Below are 17888 nucleotides of genomic sequence, written 5' to 3' on the forward strand. Positions count from 1 at the left end.
TCAAAGGTGTAGCCAGCCATTCCAAGAGTGTTCATATTATATACCAAATCAGGAGGAGCTCGAAAGCAGTGTGACGATCTGCAGTTCCAAGCAAATGTAGCAACACAGTTGAGGAAACGTTATTCCTTCAACAAAATAACAGTAGGACAGAAAGCCAAAGCCTGCCAGAGAGATATCCCTCCCATTTCAGCCAATCTCCACAAATTTAAAAAAAAAAAAGAAAAAAAAAATTAAGGTTGCAAACAGATGTGCTGTGAAAGTCTGCATCAACAAAACTCTTAGTGGATGGCCAGTTGAAACATCTTTCCAATGAGCATTCTGTAAGGTCGCATTATGTAGAATGGGATGTTTTACAAGTTTCTATGACAGAAATATTGCATGAATATTATTATATACATGTGTGATTACATTTTATAAATATTTTTAAAATTTACTGTTTCTACTTTTTATTTACCTGTAAATTGCAATTTGCCTGCAAGGTGATAAGTTTTGATTTAATTTCTATTTTTAATCTTTATTATATACATTTTTAAGTATTCATGTATGTGTGCAAGTTCATTTCATTTAGTTGATATATAAGAACATACAATTATAAAAATGCAACAGGATTTTTTTAAACATCAAATGGTTAAGAGGGTCTATCTGAGTAAAATAGGAAGCAAAGGGGTCCACAGGTAAAAAATGTTTGCGAACCCCTATTCTAGATGGTTCTTTTCTCAACAACAACAACCCATGCTGCTGACACATGTTTAGAGTACTGCCAGAATTGAAAAACAGTCTGCTACTGTCCAGCAAAGATGCCTCCAAAGAAATCCTTGTTAAAATCACGGTATAGCAACAGCTTGTTCGTGTGAGTGACCAATCACGTAACAGATCAACCAGACATCATGTAACAGATTGTTCTTGGAGCTTCCAGGATATTGTCTTAACAATACCTAGAAATAGGTACATTTTTGAGTGACAGTTTTTAGTGCATGGCAACATGCAGCTCAACTCCATAGCAACAGCTTGTTCATGTGAGTGGCCAAGTAATGGACCAATCACATAACAGACCAACCAGACATCATGTAACAGATCATTATTCTTGGAGCTTCCAGGATATTCTCTAAACAAGACCTACAAATAGGCACATTTTTGAGCACCAATTTTTAGTGTGTGGCAACATGCAGCTCAGCTCCATATACTCTCTTGCGATTTATAACAGTGGTTATCAGAGCTCTTACGCAACCATAATATTCCATTAGAGTTGGCCGATATGAATTCTATGTGTATATTTTCTCCTGTCTTGGCAAGCTTAACTACATGGCCTTCTTAATCAACAATTTGTAAAAGCTACAGAATTATTTTTCACATTGTATCAAATTTGTTGCAGCAGCTAATTCACAACCAACAAGAAAATTACTTGTGCAGTGAAGTAAATCTTGTTAATTCATCACAGGTGTTGTGCATTCATTATATGCAGAACTGTCAATGTTCTGTCATTTCATATTCATGATAATCCTACAGACCATGACATAAGTTTAAGACTGGTTCTCAACAAGAATGCCTTAAAGCCAATGATCTAATTCTCAAAGCTGAATCTATATCAGAATTAGAGAGAAAACGCCAAGTATAGAAGACAGATCTAAAATAAAGGACATTAAACCAGGGTAAATTACCCAATATGAGATAAAATGTAAAAATAAAATTCTTGGGGGAAATGAGGACTCATTAGATATAAGTAAAATTATATAAAAAAACATGTTCCTTACTATGATAGAAATTTTTCTTGCAACACTGCATCTGTCCAACGTAATGGATATGTAAATAGATTCATATAAATAGATTCAATAAATCTTTTGAATTCAGAGAATCTATGATTTTCTTCCTTTCAAATAAAGGGGTAACATTGGCATAAATAGATATATTTTAGGGTAATTGGTTAAAAAGTTCCCTGACCTACTACAATTTGGCTATAAAGCAAATTTAGCACTCACCCACATTGTCTAATCCCTCCCTCAAACCAACACAAACCACTTCATTCCTCCATACTGTTGGCCCAATTGAATTTCCTCCCAACTTCAGTTTTTTTTTCCTGATGGCATTTAACTTGCATGAGTGACAATATTAACAGTATCAATTTAATTAGTCCCATTAGAACAAGTAAAGAAAAAAAAAACCCTTACCCACTCTATAGGATTGCCATGATATGAAAACTAAGATACTTCCATGCATTGGACAATGCATGGAAGTATCTTATCAAAACTGTAACCAATGAGATTAACAAGCCTAACAATTTTGAAGAATCTTAATCACTCCTCAACCAAAAAATGGCCAGCTGCTTATATAAAAAGCTTTCCTACACACACACTCAAAGTATTTGCTGTCTAGCTTACATTGAAAACTACAAACAATAAAACCCCTCAAAGCTTTTCTTTATTGCTCTACAAGTCCAATTACCATGGGAAAATGTCCTGGCCACCACCATTAAACCTCACACTAAGGTTAGCTCCACCAGTTCTCTTCAAACTATTCAATCTATTCTGAAATTCAAAAACTCAAAACATGGTAGGAATTGAACTTAGTATTTTGCAATTTTGTTAAGCCTGTTACCCTCACTGCATCAATTCTGCTTGAATAGTTACAAAAAAGAAAAGATAACAAAAGTTGAAAAAAGAAAAAAAAAAGTCAAAAGTAAAGCCAGGAGGTGCCACAAAAAAAAAAAAAAAAAAAAAAAAAGATAAAATGCTTCTTGGAAGCAAAAGTGAAAGGTTTCAATATTCACTCCAATTCAATGTTTCTCTTCTTGCAACAGCTTTTTCCAAATATCTAACTACCAACACAAACATTTTCAAGGTTGTTGTGCACCATCTGGATCCACCAATGGGAAGAATCAAGTAAAGGTTCCTTCAAAGAAATAATAATAATAATGATGATAATAATAATGATAATAATGATAATAATAATAATAATAATAATGGTTTCAAATTTTGCCACAAGGGCAGCAGTTTCAGGGGCAGAGATGAGTCAATTACATTCACCCCATTGTTCAACAGGTACTTATTCTATCAACCCCAAAAGGATGAAAAGCAAAGTCAACCTCGGTACGTAGCGATGGGTGAAATACCACTAAGAATTTTGCCCAGCATGCTAACAATTCTGCCAGCTCACTACCTTAATAATAATAATGAAATGATGATTTCAAATTTTGGCACAAGGCCAGCAATTTTGAGGGAGGGTGCTTGGTGATCACATCGAACCCAGTGCTTATTTTCTCAACCCTGAGAGGATTAAAGGTAAAAATCAACCTTGGTGCAATTTGAGCTCAGAACATAAAGCCAGATGAGAGTGGCTGTGTGGTAAGTAGCTTACTTACCAACTACATGGTTCTGGGTTCAGTCCCACTGTGTGGCACCTTGGGTGAGTGTCTTCTACTATAGCCTCGAGCCAACCAAAGCCTTGTGAGTGGATTTGGTAGACAGAAACTGAAAGAAGCCTGTCGTATATATATATATGTATATGTACATGTGTGTGTGTGTGTGTGTGTGTGTGTGTGTGTGTGTGTGTTTGTGTTTATCCCCCCAACATCGCTTAACAAACGATGCTGGTGTGTTTACATCCCCATGACTTAGTGGTTCGGCAAAAGACACCGATAGAATAAGTACTAGGCTTACAAAAAATAAGTCCTGGGGTTGATCTGCTCGACTAAAAGGCAGTGCTCCAGCATGGCCGCAAGTATTTTGCCCAGCATGCTGCCTTGTAACTGATGATTTGAAATTTTGACACTAGACCAGAAGTTGTAAGGAGAGGATAATTTGATTACATCAACCCCCAGTACTCAACAGGTACTTATTTTATTGACACTCCTCCCCCCCCCCCGAAAAGGATGAAAAGCAAAACTGACCAGGATGAAATTTGAACTTTGGACATAAAACCAGATGAAATACCACTAAGCATGCCAATAATTCTGCCAGCTTGCCACCTTGTATCATAATAATAATAATAATAATAATTGTTGTTGTTGATTGGTTCAAATTTTGGCACAAGGCCAGCCATTTCAACGGCAGGGTTACTTGATTACATAGACCCAAGTATTCAATAGGCACTTATCTTTATCAATCTTGAAAAGATGAAGGGCAAAATCAACCTTGGCAACATCTGAACTCAGAAAGTAGCTACATGTTTGCTGGTGAGAAAGAAAAATCTGTCACAGAAATAATCAGCTGTAAGCAGGTGTCATCATGGTCATCTATGATATGCTTTTGCAGAGTGCTGATGACACTACAAGAGTCTCCCAGATTCAATATCTCTTGGCAGAGATATTGGGATTGTTTGTCATTGCCTCACTCCAAGTGGATAGAGAGAGGTCCACATGGAGTTCATCCATCGTTCAATAGGTCTTGTTTTCAGTCCAACTGAGTGTGACCGATTTAATAAAGAATGTTAATGAAAAAGGGAGAGATGGCTAACAGCACAGAAAGGTTAATGAGAACAAAAAATAAATGATGGATTACATTGTATATATATTGGCATTCAATACAATTTCTGGATACCCAGGTATTATGAGAGAGAGAGAGACTAATAACAAGTTAAGATTTACTGTCGAGAGAGAAGGGGCAGGTGAATGATGGGGAAATCACATGGTTTCAGGTTCAGTTCCACTATGTGGCACTATAGGCCAAAGCCTTCAACTAGAGTGTCGATCTGACCAGTTCTTAAGTAGATGGAATCTGAAAGAAGCATGCCATATACACATCTGTGTATATACATGTTTGAGTGAGTGAGTGTGCACGTATAGGTACAGGCGTTTGTATTTTTGTCTCAACACTGTATGACAAATGTAAATAAGCCTTGTTCTTAATCTTCCATGAAAACTTATCAGACCATGGGAAAATATTACCTTGTTTGGAAACAGCTAAGAGATGGCGACAAGAGCCCCTAACCATATAAATTTCTGCTTCAATAAATTCTGTTTAATCCATGAGAGCAGAGAAAAGTGGAAGTCAAAATAAAAACAGAAGCTCATTTTCTTTCAAAGAGAATAAGCTTTATGCCTATTTCTTTTTAAAATTACTATATATTCAATTTGTTTTATGTTGTTAGACAAATAACATGTTGTATTAGTTTGCTGATGTATTGTATGTGTGTTATTGGTTTACACTACATTCCAAATTTTTCATGTAAATACAAAAAAAAACTGATGCTAATATTATCTTTATATGGGCTATTTGCTACAGTAAAACTAGGTTTTAAAAGACAAAAACGAAACTATATTAATTAAATTGAGCATACCTTTTTCAATCTCTGTGTGCATGTGTGTAAATGTAAAGAGAGAAATACTGCTGTGTTAAATACCATACAACAAAAATTCTCAACATTATTTACATTTGACGGATATTTGTCCATCTCGTTTGTTGTTAACACAACGTTTCGGCTGATATACCCTCCAGCCTTCATCGGGTGTCTTGGGGAAATTTCGAACCTGGGTTCTCAGTCCTAAGGTATTTTTGGATATTACTATTATTATTATTATTCATGTCACTGCCTAGAATAGAACTTGGAATCTTGAGGTTAGTAGCCCGCGCTCTCAACCACTACGCCATTATTCGATTTATCTCCACTTTTAGAGAATGCATCATGATCAATAAATGGCAATTATGACTAGCCCTACTCCAGAAGTGACATGCCATTGAAAAAAAATACATGATTGTCTGGAGACAAGAGGACAGTTTTCATCAGCACGACAACTGACCCGTCTCCAGCAGCCAAGGAACTTGAACTTATACAAAACATTGTAGAAAACAGTAATAGCAAAGGTAAATTTGCACAACCGGGCTAAGTGAAATAACTCGCTAAGGACCACTTTCTTAACTCATTTTTGTTTTTATTCTTTTATTTTTTCACTTGTTTAAAGGAATGTGGCAAAAAGCATTTTAAAATGAGCTTGCTTCTCAACCACATGGTTCCAGGTTCAGTCCCACTGTGTGACACTGGGCAAATATCTTCTACTCTGCCTTCTACTCAACCAACCAAAGCCTTGTGAGTGGATTTGGTAGATGGTAACTGAAAGAAGCCTGTTGTGTGTGTGTGTGTGTGTGTGTATGGAGCTTGTGTGTGTATGCAGCCATGATGGAGCAGCACCTTGAAAGGTTTAAGTCAAACAAATCAGCTCTAGGACTTGTAGAAGGCAGAGTAGAAGATACTTGCCCAGAGTGTCACACAGTGGGACTGAACCCAGAACCATGTGGTTGAGAAGCAAGCTCATTTTAAAAAACTTTTTGCTACATTCCTTTAAAATGAATTACAACTAGCTGGGTGATGATAAAATATCAACCCAAAGCTGCGGTTTGGTAGAATAGTTAAGGCACTGCACATGATACTTTCCAGCTTTTGTCCTGGCTCTTTGCACACTGAGTTCAAATCCCACCAAGGGCAACATGTGCTATTATGAACCTCTTAAAACAGCAAGAGATGAAGTATCTGGTGCATACCAATATCAAATGCATCACCAATGTGACATGCTGATTTTATACAGGCCAATCAGTGTGCAAATATAAACTTATATTCTCTTTTACACACAACAAGAGAGTAACGTTCATTGAAAGACTTCTACTAAATTAAATTGATCAATATGTACCAGTAGAACAAAATATGCATGGAATGGCACAAGCAATTTAACACAGAAACCCCGAGATGAAATTATTAAACTATCAAATGGAAATACCTTGCAGTATTTGAATCCACTCTGCCACCCTATCTTTCACAACTTTCAGAGGCCTTGCAAAAAAAAAAGGGTTATAGGTATTGTTTTTCACTCATTAAATAATAAAAAAAAAATGTAATACATATGCAGATTGCAAATTTTGTCTCTTAATTGGGGCTACTCGCTACTTGAAAATTTTAATTTTTAACATTAAGAATTCTATCATCATATCACCATTTTAAAGATTATTTTTCCATACTTGCATGGGCCATTAAAATACATTAAGGGCTGACTTTTCCAAGGCCAGAAACCATTTTTGATAGCCTCACTCGTTTCCAAACAAGGTAATAATCCTTCCATTGCCTATCAAACAATGAAGGGCATTCAGCCATAAAAACCAAACTATGAATGAAACACGAGCGAGAGGTTGTGCTTTGACTCATCCGAGAAAGCAGTAACTCTGAGTTTACTCCCTTCATACAGCATATAAAGCAAATCTATCTATCCATCAGAGTTTCCATTCGACGGTTGTAATCAAATTTAGATCGCAACTGTCCGACAAGTGGAAATGTGAAACTGAGGAAGTTTTATGATGTCATTGCAGCTTTAATAAAAGAGCATATCACACTACCTTCAGTATTCGAGTACTATCCTTTACCACCTTGTTTTGCATTTATGTGCTTACTTGTATGTGCGTGTGTGTCTGCATGTGTGCATGCATGTGTGTGTGTGTGTGTGTGCATCAACGCTTAAATCTAACCTATTTTCTGTTACATTCCAGAGATTCAATGCTGAGTGGCAGAAACAGAAATATTGTTACAGCAAAAATTCTGCTCAATACCAGATTTGCTTTGTCAGTTTGCTTGACTTTAACCATTTGTGCATGTCCTTTATTTATATATTTTATCTTTTACTTGTTTCAGATATTAGACACCGGGCATGTTGGGGCACTGCCTTGAAGAATTTTAACTCAAATGAAAAGAAGAAGTTTGCCTATGTTCAGTGAAGTGAGGATCAAAGAACTGAAGTGTTTCGAATTGCAAGACAATGTGTGAGAGAAAATTGCGATGTCACAGGAGAGAAGCATGTCTGTATGGATGAGGGTGCACTTGCATTTCATGATTCTGCAAAGAAAGAGGCTTGGAAATGCCATTATGAAAGACTGCTGGACGTAGAGAATGACTAGGAGGAGGAGAGTCTGCCAAATGTTGACCTAATTGAGAGACCAACTACGTGAATCAATAGTACCTTGACAGATAAAGCAATTAAGGATACGGAAGCAGGGAAAGCCCCCAGCCCATCGGGAATCACTGCTGAGATGCTTAAAATATCTGGTTGTGTGGGTTATGGTCTAGTCACCCGTATTGTAAATCAGGTGGTTCATGAATGACTAGTGTACCAGCACCATAGTCAACTGCTACAAAGGTAAAGGTGATGCTTGGCATAGAAATAATTACAGAGGTATCAAATTGTTAAATCAGGTGATGAAAGTTATGGAGAGATCATAGCTCAACTAATTAGGGACAGAGTTAGTCTAGATGAGATGCAGTTTGGTTTTGTGCCACAGAGAAGCACCACTGATGCTATATTTCTAGTAAGGCAGCTGCAGAAGAAACACACAGCCAAAGATAAACCACTGTACTTGGCTTTTGTCGATTTGGAGAAAACCTTTGACAGGGTTCCTTAATCTTTTATCTGGTGGTCAATGCAGAATTTAGGGATAGACGAGTGGTTGGTAAGAGCTGTACAAGCCATGTACAGGGACGCCACCAGTAAGGTGAAGGTTGGCAATGAGTACATCGAAGAATTCAGCATACAATTGGGAGCTCACAAAGGATCGGACCTCAGCCCCCTCTTGTTCATCATAGTCCTCCAGGTAATAACAGAGGAATTTAAGACAGGCTGCTCCTGGGAAATGAAGCCAGTATGCTTCGCTAGATGTGCAATGTCAGTGTGTATGCTTGATAGAACATAAGAAGCATCAGATGTGGTGTGCAAGAGAGACAACTGTGCTGATATGGTCGTGTGATGCGGATGGATGAGGACAGCTGTGTAAAGAAGTGCTAATCTCTAACAGTGGAGGAAACCTGTGGTGGAAGTAGACCCAAGAAGACATGGGATGAGGTGGTGAAGCATGATCTTTCAACTTTGCGCCTCACAGAGGCAAGGACTAGTGATGGAGACCTTTGGCAATATGCTGTGCTTGAGAAAATCCGTCAAGCCAAGTGAAATCATAGTCGTGGTTGATGTCATGTAACTGGCACCCATGACGGTGGCACATAAAAAGCACCTTTTCAGCATCGGACCTCACAGAGGCAATGACCAAGACATTTGGCAGTATGTCATGCTTGAGAAGACCCATCAAGTAAAATCACAGTTGTGGCAGATACTGATGTCATGCAAATGGCACATAAAAGCACCCATTACACTCTCAGAGTGGTTGGTGTTAGAAAGAGCATCCAGCTGTATAAACCGTGCCAAATCAGACTGGAGTCTGGTGCAGCCTTCCAGCTTGCCAGCCCTGGTCAAACAGTCTGACCCATGCCAGCATGGACAACAGACGCTAAATGATGATGACTCAACCCCAATACTTTTTTTTTTTTCCCAATTTTAAAGCAGTGGTAGGAAACAAACACAAAGATACACACACAACAGGCTTCTTTCAGTTTCCGTCTACCAAATTCACTCGCAAAGCTTTGGTTGGCCTGACACTTGCCCAAGGTGAAACGCAGTGGGACTGAACCTAGAAAAATATGGTTGGGAAGCAAGCTTCTTACCACACAGCCACATGGGCCAAACGAAATCCACTGAAGCAGATTTACAGCCAGACATGCTTCCTATTGCAAACAAACAACGTTACTTGTTTGATAGTGATGATCATTTAGAATTAATTTGTGATGTCAACACAAGGCAATTGTGAGCACGCACACACGATGGACTCCTTTCAGTTTCCATCTAGCACTCACAAGGATTTGTTCAGATTGGAGCTGTAGTAGAAGGCACTTAAACCATGGTGTTACTCAATGGGGCTGAACCAGTACCCATATGATTACAATGTGGATTTCTTAGCCACAGTCATGTCTGTATACACACACAAACACATGCAAATGATAAAATACAAGCACAATAATAATGAAAACATCAAGCATCAAATCCTGTACTTGATGTTATATACTATATAATTTTAGTGACCCCAGAGGGATGAGGAAAGACCAAGTTGACCTCTATGAGATTTGAATACAGAATGTAAAAAGAAGAAATACAGCAAGACATTTTGTCCAAGATTTTAATGATTCTGCCAATCCACAATTTCTGATTCAGACACAAGGCCAGAAATTTGGCTAAGTAAATTGGACCCAGTACTTGACTAGTACCCCCCCCCCCACTTGTTAATTGAATGACAATAATATTAGAGACACGCAGTTATAAGTATATACAAATCAACAACCATGGACAGTAAGATCCATGATTGTAGAGTCCAAGAAGTATAAAGTTCCAATTGCAATCTGGGCGGAGTGGTAGGAAAGTGATTCAGGTGAGATGAGGATTCAAGAGAGGAAGAAGAGGAAGTTCAGTCAGGTTGGATTAATCTATGTTATGTCTGCAGAGATACATTGTGTCCAAGCACTTATAACATGGATACACAACACTAACAAAATTTTAATTTTTTTTTCATATCTTTGGTTAGGAAGTGCTATTTATTTGCTTCCATCTAGCAATCAAAGGAAATCACTACTATTCCCTTTCAAACTTTGCTTTTGTGACCTGGACATCAATGTTTTGAACCTTGCCTATTTTCCATTACATATCAGACAGATTCAGTGCTGAGTTGCTGAAGCAGAAATACTGTTACAGCAAATATTCTGCTCAATAACATAGATTTGCTTTGTCAGTTTGCTTGGCTTTAACCATTTGAGCATGTCCCTTAGAGAGTGACAATATGTGCAACTCTAATCATTGGCAGGAGTAGTCGGAGAACATCATAGCCATGTGTTGAGAGGGATTCTTTGGGGGCTTGAAAAAATGTAATGAAAGCAAAGCTATTTTTAATACTTTCTACAGGTAAGCAAATAAATAACAGCTGCTACCCAAGGACAAAAGTACACAGTGTAACAAAGGCAGTGATTTACATTAAAGATAAATATGTTAATAATCTCAAGTAAGAGATAATTATACAGAAGATGCTTGCTTTTGTCAATGTCGAAAGAGTATTTTTTTTTTCTAATATTTATCTGTAATTTTTATCAACTTTTCTTCATAACTGAAACAATTTTCCATATTACACACACACACACACACACTTCTGCAAATGTGTTAATATTAAAGCAGAAGAGATACAGTTTGTAAACTATCTTTGGTTTTTTTATCCTTTCATTATTAATAAGCTAAATGTCTTTAACTGCCTCTCTTCTCATGCCTACAATTAAGAATTATATTTACAGCACATCTTGCTAAAGAAATTCAATAATGGATGGCTCCATCTTTACCAATTAGACAAATACTTGGCTTGTTTTTTCTTCATACCTCTTTGCTTCTAATTGTTACTTCAACAGATGTATTGACGACTATGAGGTAGCAAGTTCTATAGTAATGTCGTTAGCAGAAGTCAGTAGTTTGAGTGGATGACACAGTTTCTATAAGAAAAACACAAATATCTGCCACTAAAGCAGGTTTCAAAATGATTGGAAGAAGACAGGAATAGAATCTGATTATGAAGAACACACATTCTGCTAAAAGAGCAGTGTCTGGAAGTGAATTCATTGTCAGTAAGGGAAGAAGAGATAGCTGACTACAATTAAACCCAAGAACAGACACAGATACACACACATAGCATTTATGTGATTCTGGGACCAAGATCTGAATCATTGGCTATATTACTTCTGAGGTGGAATGGATGTTTTCCAAAAGGAGTGCATTTATTTCATCTCTTTAGTAATAATGAGGATGATAATTATTCTTACTATAGGCACAAGGCCTGAAATTTTGGGGCAGGGGACTAGTCAATTACATCAATCCCAGTACATAACAGGTACTTATTTCATTGACCACAAAAGGAAGAAAGACAAAATTGGCCTCAGCAGAATTTGAACTCAGAATGTAACGACAGGCAAAATACAACTAAGCATTTCATTCAGCATACTAACGATTCTCCAGCCGCCTTAAAATAGTAAATGCCCTGATACAGTACCACGTAGCAGCTCTCAAGGCTTTTGATCTCAACTGATTGGAAGTGTTATTACGTACATGTTTTGCCTTGGTGGCAAAGATGGGCTACAACAAAGCATCTCTGATCACAAGTAGAAGTAGTGGGGGAGCATCATAGTCATGCGTTGAGAGGAATTTGGTGGGGGGTTCATAATTCACCTCTGGAAACATAGGTCTTTCATTCATCATCCTTAAACTTTATTCAGGGACCTTTTGAGCAAGATGGGATACTCGACCCGAAGAAAATTCTAACTTCCCCACTGCGTTTATCTTGATATGAGATCACCATGTCATGCACATATGGTTATGATGCATGTACCTGGTGTACCCTTATCAGACGGGTAGTCATGATGGGTATATTGGGTTTTGCATATTTTTACAGCAGTGTAACTTTGATGGCATGCACAGCTGTCTCAATAATAATAATGGTTTCACATTTTGGCACAAGGCAACCAGTTTCATTGATATTTTATTGACCAAGAAAGGATGAAGGCGAAAGCAGGCCTTGGCGGAATTTGTAAACTCAGAATGTAAAGACAGATAAAATACTGTTAAGCATTTTGGCCAATGTGATGATTCCACCAGCTAGCTACCTTAATAGTAATAATTCTTTCTACTATACGCACAAGGCCTGAAATTTTGGGGGAAAGGACTAGTCAATTACATCAACCCCAGTACTTGACTGGTACTTATTTTATTGACCCTGATAGGATGAAAGGCAAAGTCGACCTTCATGGAATTTGAACTCTGAATGGACAAAAGCTTGCTACCTTAATAATAAGAGCACTCAGAGAGCGCAAACCTCCGCCAAGGCAACACCAATGTCCTCTCAACGATTAATAATCCAGAATCCTTGTCTGGTACTGGATTGATCCCAAAACCTAATCAGTTTGTGTCAGTCACGAGGCCAAACATCCCTGAAAGTTTCATCCAAATCCATTCAGCGGTTCTTGAGATATCTCATCCACAGACGAACAAACAAACACGACAGAAAACAATACCTCCACCTTCGCTAAGGCAGAGGTAATAATAATAATTTCTTTATTGCAATAACAATCCTTTGTACAATAGGCACGAGGTCTGAAATTTTACAGGAGGGGGCAAATTGATTACATCAACCCCAGTGCCTGACTGATACTTGTTTTATCAACCCCAAAATGATGAAAGGCAAAGTTGATCATGGCAGAATTTGAACACAAAATGTAAGGACACATGAAATGTCGCTAAGCATTTTGCCCAGTGTGATAATGACTGCCAGCTCTTGAGAAATTAGATGGCAGTAAGAAAGGACAATCCCAAAGAAATCTGTTGTTCTACAGGCCAAAGAATAAAGGTTTCCACAGGACACCTATGGTCAATGACAGAAACATAGACCAATCAATATAACTTTGATGTGATTCAAGCTCAAGTTTCCAGAAACTATAATAACCACAAGCAAATGTTATCTATAAATAAGATATTAAGTCTAACTCATTAGTATTCAGAATTCAAACGGTCTTGAATTAATCATGCGTTATCTCATTGCTTCAAGATTTCAGTGTTGTGACTGCTTCTTTTTTAGAATGACATTGGTGGATAGGCATGAGAGGCCAGATCTGGTCAGTTTGAACATAAAGCAGGTTGAATATTTGGGCCAGATATAACCGTTTTATATGCAAAGGTTTAAATGCAGAAGCATGTGATTAAAAAATTGGAAACCTACATATTCTTAAAAAATGGGACGGTGTATGTCAAGAATGCTTATAGGTCAGCAGAGAGTGGAGAGAGCAGAGAGAGAGAGAGAAAGAAAGTGTGGAGAGGGGGAAAGAAAGTGTGGAGAGAGGGAGAGAGAGAGAGAGAGAGAGAGAGAAAGAGAGAGACAGAGTGGAAAGAGAGAGACAGAGTGGAAAGAGAGAGACAGAGTGGAAAGAGAGAGAGAGAGACAGAGTGGAAAGAGAGAGAGAGAGACAGAGTGGAAAGAGAGAGAGAGAGACAGAGTGGAAAGAGAGAGAGAGAGAGACAGAGTGGAAAGAGAGAGAGAGAGACAGAGTGGAAAGAGAGAGAGAGAGAGACAGAGTGGAAAGAGAGAGAGAGAGAGACAGAGTGGAAAGAGAGAGAGAGAGAGACAGAGTGGAAAGAGAGAGAGAGAGAGAGACAGAGTGGAAAGAGAGAGAGAGAGAGACAGAGTGGAAAGAGAGAGAGAGAGAGAGACAGAGAGACAGAGTGGAAAGAGAGAGAGAGAGAGAGACAGAGTGGAAAGAGAGAGAGAGAGAGACAGAGTGGAAAGAGAGAGAGAGAGACAGAGTGGAAAGAGAGAGAGAGACAGAGACAGAGTGGAAAGAGAGAGAGAGACAGAGACAGAGTGGAAAGAGAGAGAGTGGGGGAGAGAGAGTGTGAGGGGGAGAGTGTGAGGGGGAGTGTGGAGAGGGAGAGAGTGTGGAGAGGGAGAGAGCGTGGAGAGGGAGAGAGCGTGGAGAGGGAGAGAGCGTGGAGAGGGAGAGAGCGTGGAGAGGGAGAGAGCGTGGAGAGGGAGAGAGCGTGGAGAGGGGGAGAGTGGGGGGGGGGGGCGTGGAGAGAGTGGGGGGGGGGCGTGGAGAGGGAGAGTGGAGAGAGAATGTTAGCGAAAAGAATGAGAGAGAAAAAAGGGAGAGAAAGAGAAAGCGAGAATGAAAGTGTGTGTGTGATTTGCTACTGTAATAAATCTCACCCACCTTTTAAATTGAAAGGCAGAAAACTAGTCCCCTTCTCGCTTACATATACGAAAGAGTGCTGTAATGTTCCTCATGAAAAACCTGGCTGGAGGCCCAACCTGAGTTTTTTTTACAGGGCTAAGAAAAACTGAAGGACTGCTCCAATAAGTGTGTGAATCTGAGAGGGGAATATGTTGAATAAAATTATAATTAACTGATCCTCTTGTATTTTCTTTTACCCAAAACCAGGAACTTTTCATCACCCACTTGTATTTCTCTTCAACATTCATATGTGCATATGCATATACATGCACATATACATGAATACATGTATACATACATGCATATATTTACATGCCATGTACTGAATTTTGTATTTCTTTACATTAGCAAATCTATGACAGTCAGATATCAAACTGATTGAGGCAAAGTCCAGATGTAAATAATAAAAACACCCTTCATCACCAAAACATTCGTACTTCAAATGTCTCAAATTTATAAGCCAAACTACTTACTAGGACCGGCTATTTCTTCGGATTCCTGTACTAATTTTTCAATCAGCTTCTTTCCTTTCTCTATGTTCTCATATGTTAACTGCAAGCTCTCATGAGGGTGCGAAACTGAAAACCAAAGAAAAAAAATACGTGTAAAAGTCTCCCCGTTTAGTTGTAAACAAAAAAAAACAAACAAACAAAAAGTTTTAAAAAAACAAAAATGAAAAGAGAAAACAGCTTAAAAACATTTTTATAATGATTTAAGCACAAGCATGGCTGTGTGCTTCTGAACCATGTGGTTTTGGGCTCAGCCCCTGTATGTGGCACCCTAGCCAATCATCTACTACATACCTAGACTCAAAGCAGAGAGCTGAGGGTTTTTGATCACTGCACAGGACCAAAGCCTCCACATCAGAAACGAAAGGAAACAATATAATTAAGCAGTAAGTAATTGCAGAATATGAAAAGATGGAGAAGAAACAATTAACCATAATATCTCTGGCTGCTCAGTCGTAGCCAACAAAGAATATATCCACAGACAAGACAGAATTGAGACTAACACTGGAAGTAATGAAATACCAACAGAAAAGAAGATGCACAGGCATATCCGAAGAAAGGCCTCCGAAAATGGCAAAGCAATCATACTCCAGAACAGTGCTCCACAACTGGTATGCCGAACACACTGGTGTGCCACAAGATGATGCTAGATGCGCTGCAGTGTAACCTGAATATAATTTTCTCTCTATGCTTTTAGTTCAGGTGTGCCACTGAATTTTGAAAAAGTGTACCACAAGTGCAAAAAAGGTTGCGAGCACTATTCTAGGATATGCCAGTACACAGACAGGGAGAACAAGGCTAATCAAGGAGATATTATTGTCAAGGACCAGCAGGAAATCCTATATCACATATTAATCTCAACAGATGGAAATGTGTCTCTAAACATTTTCATGATTTTGTCAATGGGCAGAACTTGATATAAGAAATGAAGCTGAGGATATAGAATAGGTCGACTGATGTTTCACATTATCCATATATGTTATGTGCATTTAATTATTTTAAGAAATGTATGATTAAGTCTTACTATAGAAGCGGGATTAGTGTTAGAGCTGGAGTTAGTGATTCCATAAATCAAGATATCAGATACATAGGTTTCTACAGTCCTGAATCTTTTTATAAAGATTTTCTAGGATAGGAGAAAAGGGCATTATTACTACATTAATAGGATCTAGGACAGATGAGAGGCAATGCAGACCTCACTAAGATCAGAATGCAAATGGATAAAACTGAAATAAAACTGTTTCCAACAATCTACTGCACTACTGCTTGTAAAACAATGACAGCAACAACTTTTAATATTGGCACAAGGTCACATATTTGCAGAGGAGGTGATATCACTGACTGAGTTAACTTTAGTATATTGTCTGAGAATTTAGTGACATAGACTGAAGTTAACTAATGGCCACTCAATCACTCATTAACACACTCCAACCACTAACCCTGAGACGAGATGTTTTCTCACTGTTGTTTCTTCAGATATTAAAGTGGCAATTGTTCTTTAAAACTGGTTAATTTTGTGTTGACTCCTGTCAGCATGCCTGATACACATTTCTCTAATTTTTCTGCTGCTTAAGAGGAACATAAGCCCTTCCACATTATTCTGTCAAATGTAATGCTTTTTTATTCACATTGTTTTAAATTAATCATGCATTAATTTTGTAGGTTTGTAATTTTAATGAGCTAACTTGATTTTTAGAATAATGCTGTAGAGTTGGTGCATGAGGCCAGTCCTGGTGAATTTGGATATAAATATTTTGGCCAGGAAAAGCCGGTTTTTATGGCATGTATCTCACCATCTCTAAGGCCTGTGAGAGCAACAGGCACATTATTGACCTCCAAGCCAAACTATTTCGGCAAAAGACCCTTTAACATTTAAGCCAGCCATATATCCGACCCAAATAATCTGTCTTATGTTTAAACTCGCCATGTTCAACTTCCCACACCTAACCTACAAGGTCATTGTAAAATTAAACAATCACATCTTTGAAATCTCAATGATATAAGATAATGCAAGATTAATTCAAAATAATGTGAATAAATAAGCATTACATTTGACAAAGAAATCAGAATGCTTAAAGGGTCACTGCAGTTAGACATTTAGTCCAAGACATCGTGATTTCTGCTAGAAGTTACGTCATCTCTAACATCCTCCTCTGTTTCTGTAATTTGTGGTCTATAGCATGCTGTGCACATACCACTGGTCCTCCCTAACTATAAGTTTCATGTATTTTTTGCCATTGTCCTTTGCTATGTTCCATGAAAATATGCCTGGTCTTAGTTGGAAACAGGTCAGGATTGGCAAACAGGAAAGGTTTCTGAACTCAACAAATTACACCCAGCCCATATCAGGATTAATTGATTTCAATGAATGTATGTAGAATGCAGAAACTAATATAACATTGGTGAAAAAGTGTGGAGTCACCACCTTTGGAAAGGAGAAGGAAATCTAAAATTGAAAAGTTTTATTGCACCAGAAGAGCAATAACCAATGGAAGCATATACCAGAGACCAACTATTACTGTAGAGCAGTGCTCCGCAACCTTTTTTTCACTTACAAACACCTATATTCCATTCAAAATTAAGCAGCACACCTGAAATAAAAAATATAATCAAAAGTATAGGGGGAAAAAAAATCATATTCAGGTTACTGTGGCACACCTAGCATCATCTCATGGCATACCAGTTGCAGAGCACTACTGTAGAGGACAATAAGATCAGATTATGTTAGCTTCTAAGAACAAGTTTAAAAGTATCAAGAGTTCAATTAATAATAAACATTTT

The 17888-nt window shown here is 38.0% G+C and overlaps 1 protein-coding gene across 2 annotated transcripts in view; it reads right to left on the reverse strand.

Moving 5' to 3' along the window:
- Positions 1 to 493: 493 nt before the first annotated feature.
- LOC106874440 (protein MIS12 homolog) overlaps positions 494 to 17888 on the reverse strand; it is an 81395-nt gene continuing 64000 nt past the window's right edge. The window contains exons 7-9 of one of the 2 annotated variants that reach the window (XM_089357538.1): positions 15072 to 15176; positions 6704 to 6756; positions 494 to 2886 (exon numbers count right to left, since the gene is read on the reverse strand). In XM_089357538.1, the coding sequence (XP_089213664.1) occupies positions 6749 to 6756; positions 15072 to 15176 (113 nt within the window). In that variant the 3' untranslated portion in view covers positions 494 to 2886; positions 6704 to 6748. The remainder of the gene's footprint in view (positions 2887 to 6703; positions 6757 to 15071; positions 15177 to 17888) is intronic. The other variant, XM_089357537.1, reaches the window with a different exon arrangement.

This window comes from Octopus bimaculoides, chromosome 9 (genome assembly GCF_046866305.1).
Source record: "Octopus bimaculoides isolate indiv1 chromosome 9, ASM4686630v1, whole genome shotgun sequence".
Lineage (NCBI taxonomy): Eukaryota > Metazoa > Mollusca > Cephalopoda > Octopoda > Octopodidae > Octopus > Octopus bimaculoides.